Consider the following 10,232-nt stretch of genomic DNA (forward strand, 5'->3'; position numbering starts at 1 on the left):
CCTTAAATGCCTCTGTGAAGACACAGACTGTTACAGAGGAAGTCCTTAACACTGTCCTCATTGAAATAGAAGGCATCTTAAATTCAAAACCCTTAGGGTACGTGTCTACTGACGTGGCAGACAATCACCCCAAACTTGCTCCTCATGGGGCGGCTCGACCCAGCATTACCCCAGGCCATCTACCAGGAGTCAGAGCTCCTCAGTCGCCGCCGATGGAGACACTGTCAAGTGTTGGCAGATCACTTCTGGAGGTACTTTGTGAGGCATTACTTGCCTACTCTACAGAACCGTTCTAAGTGGTGGAATGACACGGAGAATCTTCAGTCAGACACAGTGGTTATGGTCGTCGACCCACAGCTTCCAAGAGCATCTTGGCCAGTTGGACGAGTGATCAAAGTCCTCCCAGGAGCAGATGGGCGGATACGTACCGCTGAGGTCGAGATTTCTGGCAGGACGTATGTGAGGCCGGTAGCACGTCTGGTCAAGCTCCCTGCAGTTCCAGACAAGGATATTGACTAAGTACATCTTCTCTCAATATGGTATGCCATATTTGGGGGTGGCTTTAAAGAAGATTCCATAAACTGGCGTACGGATCTCCATATGTTGTTTTCTATTGATAGTGTGTATGCCTCGGTTGCTAAGCCCCACCCACGGAGAATTGGTGTAGGCCAATCATTTGTCAGTCAATCCTTCCTGTTAGACGTGAGTGGTGTACTGTTAGTTGATCAGAGCAGTTCATGATTACAAGTAAGCTCTCTCTCAGTTAAAGTTAATGTTACGTGGTTCGTCTTCATTGGACAGTGAGGACCTGTGTGCGTCCATCAGGATGTAAGTGCTCTTTATGTTTAATGTGGGACTCTAGTGTTGAATGTGAAATGTGTTATTAATATTCGTACACAGGTTTCATCTGTATTTCTGTCATTTAATGCTGGTATAATTTCTGGAATATTTGTAATGTTAGTTATGTGTCTAGAATATAGTTGCATAGCCTACAAATAGGCTATGTAAATATATTCTGTTTAGTAAGGTGGCAGTGTTGGGAGAAATAATTTATAATACATGTCCCTTTATCTTTATTTTATAACTCAACAAAAAACCACACATAAGTACCCACAAATATTTTCTGTAAACTCTAAAGGCTGCACAGTGCGTGAAGTGGATAATAAATATTTTCTGAAGCCAACTCTATCTTGAGCAGTATCCCTTTAAGAATAACAACAAGAGATTTTGTGCTTATGGGGACCTATATCAATACCTGTCACCAGAGAATTGCTCCGTATCACCTCTGCCAAAGGCTCTATTACGAGAGCAAACAAAAGCGGGGAGACAGGACACCCCTTGCGGGTGCCACGCCCAACCTGAAATGTAGGGGACTTCCAGCCATTTATAAGAACTGATGCTCAAGGGGAGTCATATAAAAGAGAAATCCATTTAATAAAGTTATCTCCCAGGTCAAATTTGGAAAGAACATTCAAGAGATAAGGCCACTCAACTCTATCAAAAGCCTTTTCTCAATCAAGGGAAACCACGATAGCCTTAGCTTTCAAATTAGTGCCACACTGGGTAAGGTTCAGCAACCTCCTAACATTTTGATTTTGGCCTACGATGAAGCCAGTCTGAACTACTGAAATCAGGTCTGGAAGAATGTTTTCGAATCGTCTAGCCAGAATTTTTGCTATAGGCTTTCTGTTGACATCAAGCAGGGCAATTGGTCTATATGAGGAGCAATCCTCTGGTGGTCTGCCCTTTTCAAAATTAATGAAATGTTGGTGTCCATCATAGTTATGTTGTTGTTGACGATGTAATGATGTGATTTTTTGTTGTGCTCTGTCTCTAGTCACTTCCTGTCAGCACCTGTGTGTCCGATTGGACTTAAAGCTGTTTGTTTGCACTTCCTGATGTTGTTTGCTCCTCTCTAGATCCTTGCTTGTGTTTTTCTTACTCTTTGATGTTAGTAACATTGGATAAAAGTGTCTGCTAAATGAATTGTGATATTTGGAGAATGCCACCCCAAAAGAGTGGACTGCTCCTTCCAGGTGTGGAGTGAGCCTCTGCCTCAGCAAAGGAGTTCAAGTATCTTGAGTCTTTGGGCAGCTGCGGCTCAGTTGGTAGAGTTGGTGGTCTCTCAACCGGAAGGTCAAGGGTTCAATCCCCAGCTACTGCAGCCACATGTCCGATGTGTCCTTAGGCAAGAAAGTTAACCCCGAAATTGCTCCTGCGGCTTCGTCGGCGGCGTATGAATGTGTATAAATGGGATTAGTTACTTCTGATGGTCTCACTACACAGCAGCCTCTACCATCAGTGTGCGAATGTGTAGGTGTGACATGCGGTGTAAAAGCGCTTTAAGTAGTCAGAAGACTAGAAAATAAATATACAAGCTCAAGTCCATTTACCATTTTGTGTACGGGTAAAATGGATTGCAGCATTAATGCGAGCATTGCGTAGAACTGTCATGGTGAAGAGGGAGCTGAGTCTGAAGGCAAAGCTTCCCAGGTTGATCTTCGCTCCAACTACAAACTGTAAATATTATATATTAAATACAGACTATGGTTCCAACCCTCACCTGTGGTCAGGAGTTTTGTGAAGTGACCTAAAGAATTAGAACTGGACTACAAATGGACTTTCCTCTGGAGGGTGGCTGGGCTCAGCCTTGGAGAGAGGATGAGCAGCTCTGACATCCGAAGGGAGCTCGGAGTAGGGCAGCTGCTCCTTTGCATCGGAAGGAGGAGCCAGTTGAGGTGGTTAGGGCATCTGATTAAGATGCTTCCAGGCTGGGCTGTTCTCCATCAGCTGCAGAGAAAGAAAACCTCTGAAGAAGGGAAGTAAAAAAGAGGAATATTTCCATTTTGGCCAGTGTCTCCCCGATACACACGCTTCCCTGAGGAAACACAGATCGACCAGTGAGGTGATTGAACACAAGACATTTGTTCATTTGTTTTTTAATATTGCTGCAGCTCAGAGTCTGTAACAAGCACAAACTATTGTAAGACACTGACACTGATCATGTCCCAGATATGGGAAGAAAAGGTTCCTCATAAATGCTTCAATGAAATTAAAACCATTCAGTACTGAAACCTTTGGAGTTCCATTTAAAAGACAGAATGCAACTCAAACAAACATTATATATTGCAATAAATTCATATCTGATCTTATGGATGTGGCAAGGGGCAATAAGGGTTGGTGACCCTACAAAAATCTAACTGACCCTACAACGCCACCTGGGGAATTTCACCCCAGGAAATATGTAAACACCTTAATCAGACAAAAGCAACACAGGTTCAACAACTGAATCAAGACAGAGACGTGGTTCCAAAAGAAAACGTAAATTCGTTATCAGTTGCTAGCCTGTTTGCACTATTTTTTTCTCCATCTTCTTTACATCTGAGTAACCATCAACACATTTCAGTGGAATTAAACTCTTTGGGTAGATAATAAACCACCAACAGGTTTCTGGAGCACACGTCCACAATGTTTTGTCTCATCTACAACGGCCTGCACCTTTGACTTGTTTAGGTTTCAAACTACCTCATGCTTAACTGATTACTGCCTCCATAATCTGTAGATTTATAACACGTTCCCCTGGCTGATGAAGTGGCTGCCTGGATCTCACAACAAAATTTTAACTATGTTCAAAAGGATCGTTGACTTTGTTGAAATCAAGATCAAACAACACAGAGATAGTCTAGACCCGTCCTCACCAAGAGACTACATCGACTGCTTCCTCACAGAGATGGGAGAGGTAAAAGTGTACATGTTTGGAGGTCTTTGTGGTAAATTGTGTGTGTGTTGTGTTTGCATATTGTAATTGAATATGCAAACTTGTACTTGCCACTGTCTTTTTGTTTTATTGATAGAGAGACGACAAAGATTCTAGTTTTGATATCGAGAATTTGTGTTCTTGCACTCTGTACCTGTTTGCTGCTGGAACTGAAACTACTACCACTACTCTACACTGGGGACTGCTGTACATGATCTACTACCCTCAAATACAAGGTGTGTGTGTGTGTGATAGTGTTTAAGTCATATATGTCCCCTCCCATGCCTGCTTAGTTTTGTAAAAGTTTTAGCAGGACTTTATAGTATCAGAATTCTGTCAGTCAGTTCGTCTCTCAACTGAAAAGACGGGTTCAACCGGAAAGTCGGGGGCGGCAGTAGCTGTGTCCGTAGGGACTTGTGTTAGGAACCGCAGGGTCGCCAGTTTAAGTCCCGATTCGGACCATAATATGGAAGTTGGTCTGGTAGCTGGTGATGAGCAAGAGTACTGCAGAGGTGCCCTTGAGCAAGGCACCGATGCTCTGGTGCGCTCCCAGCCGCACTCTGACTTCTCTCCACTAATGATGTCCACAGGTCACTATGCATGCGTGTGATTCAGGCCTATGTGTGTGAGAAGCATGTCTCTTAATAACAGAGTGTAAACCAGAATTTCCCTCAGGGATTAATGAAGTATATCAAATTGTATATATTGTAATATATCAACATGTCCGATGTGTCCTTGGGCAAGACACTTAACCCCAAGTTGCTCCCGCTGCTTTGTCAGCGGCGTATGAATGTGTATGAATGGATGAGTTAATACTGAAGTACTCTTTACACAGCAGCCTCTACCATCAGTGTGTGAATGGATGAGTTAATACTGATGGAGTCTTTACTCAGCAGACTCTGCCATCAGTGTGTGAATGTGTATGAATGGATAAGTTAATACTGATGGACTCTTTACTCAGCAGTCTCTACCATCAGTGTGTGAATGTGTATGAATGTATGAGTTAATACTGGCGGACACTTTACTCAGCAGCCTCTGCCATCAGTGTGTGAATGTGTATGAATGTATGAGTTAATAATGACGGACACTTTACTCAGCAGCCTCTACCATCAGTGTGTGAATGTATATGAATGGATGCGTTAATACTGACGAGTCTTTACTCAGCAGCCTCTACCATCAGTGTGTGAATGTGTATGAATGGATGAGTTAATACTGACAGATTCTTTACACAGCAGCATCTACCATCAGTGTGTGAATGTGTATGAATGGATGAGTTAATACTGATGGACTCTTTACACAGCAGCCTCTACCATCAGTGTGTGAATGTGTATGAATGGATGAGTTAATACTGATGGACTCTTTACACAGCAGCCTCTACCATCAGTGTGTGAATGGATGAGTTAATACTGACAGAGTCTTTACTCAGCAGCCTCTACCATTAATGTGTGAATGTCTATGAATGGATGAGTTAATACTGATGGACTCTTTACACAGCAGCCTCTACCATCAGTGTGTGAATGTGTATGAATGGATGAGTTAATACTGACGGACTCTTTACTCAGCAGCCTCTACCATCAGTGTGTGAATGTGTATGAATGGATGCATTAATACTGACGGAGTCTTTACTCAGCAGCCTCTACCATCAGTGTGTGAATGTGTATGAATGGATGAGTTAATACTGACGGAGTCTTTACTCAGCAGCATCTACCATCAGTGTGTGAATGTGTATGAATGGATGAATTAATACTGACGGACTCTTTACACAGCAGCCTCTACCATCAGTGTGTGAATGTCTATGAATGGATGAGTTAATACTGATGGACTCTTTACACAGCAGCCTCTACCATCAGTGTGTGAATGTGTATGAATGGATGAGTTAATACTGACGGACTCTTTACTCAGCAGCCTCTACCATCAGTGTGTGAATGTGTATGAATGGATGAGTTAATACTGACGGACTCTTTACACAGCAGCCTCTACCATCAGTGTGTGAATGTCTATGAATGGATGAGTTAATACTGACGGACTCTTTACACAGCAGCCTCTACCATCAGTGTGTGAATGTGTATGAATGGATGAGTTAATACTGACGGACTCTTTACTCAGCAGCCTCTACCATCAGTGTGTGAATGTGTATGAATGGATGAGTTAATACTGACGGAGTCTTTACTCAGCAGCCTCTACCATCAGTGTGTGAATGTGTATGAATGGATGAGTTAATACTGACAGATTCTTTACACAGCAGCATCTACCATCAGTGTGTGAATGTGTATGAATGGATGAGTTAATACTGATGGACTCTTTACACAGCAGCCTCTACCATCAGTGTGTGAATGTGTATGAATGGATGAGTTAATACTGATGGACTCTTTACACAGCAGCCTCTACCATCAGTGTGTGAATGGATGAGTTAATACTGACAGAGTCTTTACTCAGCAGCCTCTACCATTAATGTGTGAATGTCTATGAATGGATGAGTTAATACTGATGGACTCTTTACACAGCAGCCTCTACCATCAGTGTGTGAATGTGTATGAATGGATGAGTTAATACTGACGGACTCTTTACTCAGCAGCCTCTACCATCAGTGTGTGAATGTGTATGAATGGATGCATTAATACTGACGGAGTCTTTACTCAGCAGCCTCTACCATCAGTGTGTGAATGTGTATGAATGGATGAGTTAATACTGACGGAGTCTTTACTCAGCAGCATCTACCATCAGTGTGTGAATGTGTATGAATGGATGAGTTAATACTGACGGACTCTTTACACAGCAGCCTCTACCATCAGTGTGTGAATGTCTATGAATGGATGAGTTAATACTGATGGACTCTTTACACAGCAGCCTCTACCATCAGTGTGTGAATGTGTATGAATGGATGAGTTAATACTGACGGACTCTTTACTCAGCAGCCTCTACCATCAGTGTGTGAATGTGTATGAATGGATGAGTTAATACTGACGGAGTCTTTACACAGCAGCCTCTACCATCAGTGTGTGAATGTCTATGAATGGATGAGTTAATACTGACGGACTCTTTACACAGCAGCCTCTACCATCAGTGTGTGAATGTGTATGAATGGATGAGTTAATACTGACGGACTCTTTACTCAGCAGCCTCTACCATCAGTGTGTGAATGTGTATGAATGGATGAGTTAATACTGACGGAGTCTTTACTCAGCAGCCTCTACCATCAGTGTGTGAATGTGTATGAATGGATGAGTTAATACTGACGGACTCTTTACACAGCAGCCTCTACCATCAGTGTGTGAATGTCAGATGTTTGAGTAGTCAGAAGGGAAAAAAAGTCCATTTCCAGTTTATCTGGTCAAATTACTTGTTTTATGTTTTCCCTGTATACAGAGAGAGTCCAGGCTGAGATCGACGCTGTGATTGATTCATCCAGAGTGCCCTCTCTAAATGACAAAGAAGACATGCCCTATACTAACGCAGTCGTTCATGAGATCCAGAGAATGGCCAACATCATTCCCCTTAATGTGGCCCGCATGGCAACCAAGGACACAACACTCGACAAGTACACAATCCCAAAGGTACGTGATGCACATTGTAGCATTCTGCTGATAATCAGTCCTGTTGTTATGTTAGTATGGATTATCAAATGTCCTTCATAAATGCTGTTTCCTCAGGGCACCATCATCATGCCCACCCTGAACTCGGTTCTTCGCGATGAGACGATGTGGGAAACTCCACACTCCTTCAACCCTCAACACTTTCTGGATCGGGACGGCCAGTTTAGGAAGAGAGAGGCCTTCCTTTCTCAGCAGGTTGGTCAGTTGTTACAACTCCATCAAAGCAACATAAAAGTGGCGTCAGTAGAAATATTCGTGACAGTCCGTAAACACCCCTCCTTCTGGGCTCAACACCTCCAGAATCGCTATCACTGCCGGTTAAGTGTGAGCGTTTGCTGCTTGTTCCTACACTGCAAGCAACCAGAGATTATCGAGGCCCGGACACACCATGGAGATTGTCGGCCGTCGGTCCTAGTTGGACCGTGTTTTTGTATCAAAACAATGGTTTATATACAGTATATCCGCATTCTTCTCCGTCCTCTTCCGGTTTCTCCTTTTTGGAATGATGATTACAGACTACCGCTGCCTGCTGGCATGGAGAGTTATTTCCTCTCACACATGCACAGAACTTACGCCTTTGGCTGTAGTCTTTACGGTGTGTTCAAGTGCAACTTTTCGGCCAAGAGAAAGGCGACGTGAGGCGGCCTTCGTTGCCACTAGTTTCTTGCCATCTGCTTGGTGTGTCAGGGCCTTTACATTTGTTGTAATGGAAAAGACGATTATTTAGCACGCTAGCACAGCTGTGTTTGGCACCTGCCTGTCCAACAAAAAGCAGACCAACTCCAACTCAAGCTTCACACTCACTTTGCAATGAGCTTCACTGTGATTATGTTTTCTCTTCTTTGCTGCTACTTCCACGTCCGTCTTATTCGCCGGTTTCAATGGCGTACAAACGCTGAATTGTATCCACTCCTAAACTTACCGGTGCACTTTCATTGGCTGGGGGTAACATAACAGAAACGTCCCGAGTCAACCAGAACACAGCAGAACAGTAAAATCCAGTTAGAGGACAGAGTCTCTGCAGACACAGTCACCACCACACATGTATGGAGGCCCAGAAGGGACGATGGAGCAGCTTCACTTTGGGAGAAGTCTGTATTTGATTTTGTAGGAGAAAGCTGCTGACTCGACCTTTCATGTTATACACCAAATGATTTCCTGAAGAGAATTTCTAAAATACACAACATTGCCCACCTGGCTTTTTGCCATATCTGGGACAGGATCGTACAATGTGTAGTCTGTGCTTGTTTTAGACTCTGAGCTGCAGCAATATTATAAATCAAATAAATGTCGTGTTCAATCTCCTCACCTGTCCCTGTCTCAGGGAAGCGTGTGTGTATCGTTGAGCCGCTGGCTAAGATGGAAATATTCCTATTTTTTACCTGCCTTCTTCAGAGGTTTTCTTTCTCTGCAGCTGACGGAGAGCAGCCCAGCCTGGATTTTGTTTTAGGATTCACTCGCAGTCCCAAACCTTACCACTTCTGTGCTGTACCCCGATAGACCACCAGCTGTCCCAGACTCAATCAAGTTTCTGTGAAGAAATTTCAACAGAGAATTTAATTTGTATTCTGTGTCTTAATTTGTTTCAATTATTGCTGATAAAAGGTCACATATTCTGCAGAATCCACTTCACCATGTTTCTCTAACTCTAATATGTGTCCTTAGTCTGTCTACAAAACCCCCAATCATGAGAAAAATCCATCCTCTCCGTCTTCTGTCTGCTCAACTTTTCAGAAAATGTGTGCTCAAACAGGCCGTTTGGAGATTTTCCCTTCATGACATCACAAAGGGCAGTAGCCCCTCCCCCAGGTGGGTGACACTCCCACAGCTAGGTGTTTGTTCTTTCCTCTGAGTCTGCCTTCTCACCGTAAACAATAGGACAAGGAGCGAGAAAGCCCGAGGACACCCAAGCCCTTCCAGAGGTCACACATAGCTCATTTACATATTTAAAGGTACAGACACAGAAACAGGCTGTTCTGAGCAGGGCTGAAATAGAGGGGTTTATAGACATGATCAAAAACAGGATCAGAGTGGATTTAGAACAAGAAACTTGTTTTGGGGAGCTCTGAGTTTTATTTAAACTGGTTAAAGTGTGGGAACATGTGATCTTTAATTCTTTCACTTTTCAAACGCTGTAACTTCTGATTGTTCCATGTCAAGTCTTACCAGTAAAAATAAATTTGAAAATGGGTGAGCTTGAAAAAGTCTCAGTCTGTTTATTTTTCCATGAACATACCTGCATTCTGGCAATCACAGGGACTACAAACATTAGCAACCATCACAACTAAAGTAGATATGTTTTTTGTTTTGTTTTTTTTAACATTGGAGGTGACCTTCTTCAAGCATACAGTCTTTCTTTTTTTAAAAGAGCCTTCCTACTAAAAGGCGGACTGTATTTAAGTCTCAGTTTACAAACAACAACATGGCCTCTAATGTACCTATATTGGGTTCTTTTTCAACAGACCTATAAACACGTAAAAAGTGGCTCTTCGTTGAGATCACAAAAGTGAAAATGATTACTGGATCAACATTTATGTATTCACATGTTAACATTTGATGGAATATATATGCAGTGGCGTGCCTAGAGGGGTGACATGGGGCCCCTTGAAAACTGATAAGCCACCCTAGGTGCCTCTCCAAAACACTTAACTATGAGTGGCTACTTGCCTTGTCAGAGGCGATACTTGTGTTTCAATTGAGTATTCAGGCCAGAAGTAGTTTTCTTCACATGTCAATGTAGTTAGTAGTTTTAAGTTTTGTTAATACTTTAAATAGAAAAAAAACTGCAAATGTATTTATTGAATAAGAAACAACCTGAAAAAATGAATGAGTCTATAAAAAATGGTGGGGCACAGAGGGTATTTTTTTTTACCAGAATCCCA

The 10,232-nt window shown here is 42.7% G+C and overlaps 1 protein-coding gene across 1 annotated transcript; it reads left to right on the plus strand.

Annotated features, from left to right (window-relative positions):
• The first annotated feature begins 3,610 nt into the window (after positions 1-3,610).
• LOC132972042 (cytochrome P450 2J4-like) lies at positions 3,611-9,121 on the plus strand. Its single transcript, XM_061034925.1, has 5 exons — positions 3,611-3,739; positions 3,855-3,993; positions 7,124-7,311; positions 7,408-7,549; positions 8,765-9,121. Exons 1-5 carry the CDS (start codon positions 3,626-3,628, stop codon positions 8,848-8,850), a joined length of 669 nt encoding a protein of 222 aa, XP_060890908.1. The 5' UTR covers positions 3,611-3,625; the 3' UTR covers positions 8,851-9,121.
• Positions 9,122-10,232: the final 1,111 nt, after the last annotated feature.

The sequence above is a fragment of the Labrus mixtus genome, chromosome 3, assembly GCF_963584025.1.
Source record: "Labrus mixtus chromosome 3, fLabMix1.1, whole genome shotgun sequence".
NCBI lineage: Eukaryota > Metazoa > Chordata > Actinopteri > Labriformes > Labridae > Labrus > Labrus mixtus.

What these genes read in the sequence shown, in the direction of transcription:
- LOC132972042 (XM_061034925.1), top strand. Translation starts at nt 3,626, where the DNA reads ATGTTCAAAAGGATCGTTGACTTTGTTGAAATCAAGATCAAACAACAC. An exon ending in TCCTCACAGAGATGGGAGAG is followed by an intron (nt 3,740 to 3,854) that starts GTAAAAGTGTAC and finishes TTTTATTGATAG; the next exon opens with AGAGACGACAAAGATTCTAG. An exon ending in ACAAGTACACAATCCCAAAG is followed by an intron (nt 7,312 to 7,407) that starts GTACGTGATGCA and finishes CTGTTTCCTCAG; the next exon opens with GGCACCATCATCATGCCCAC.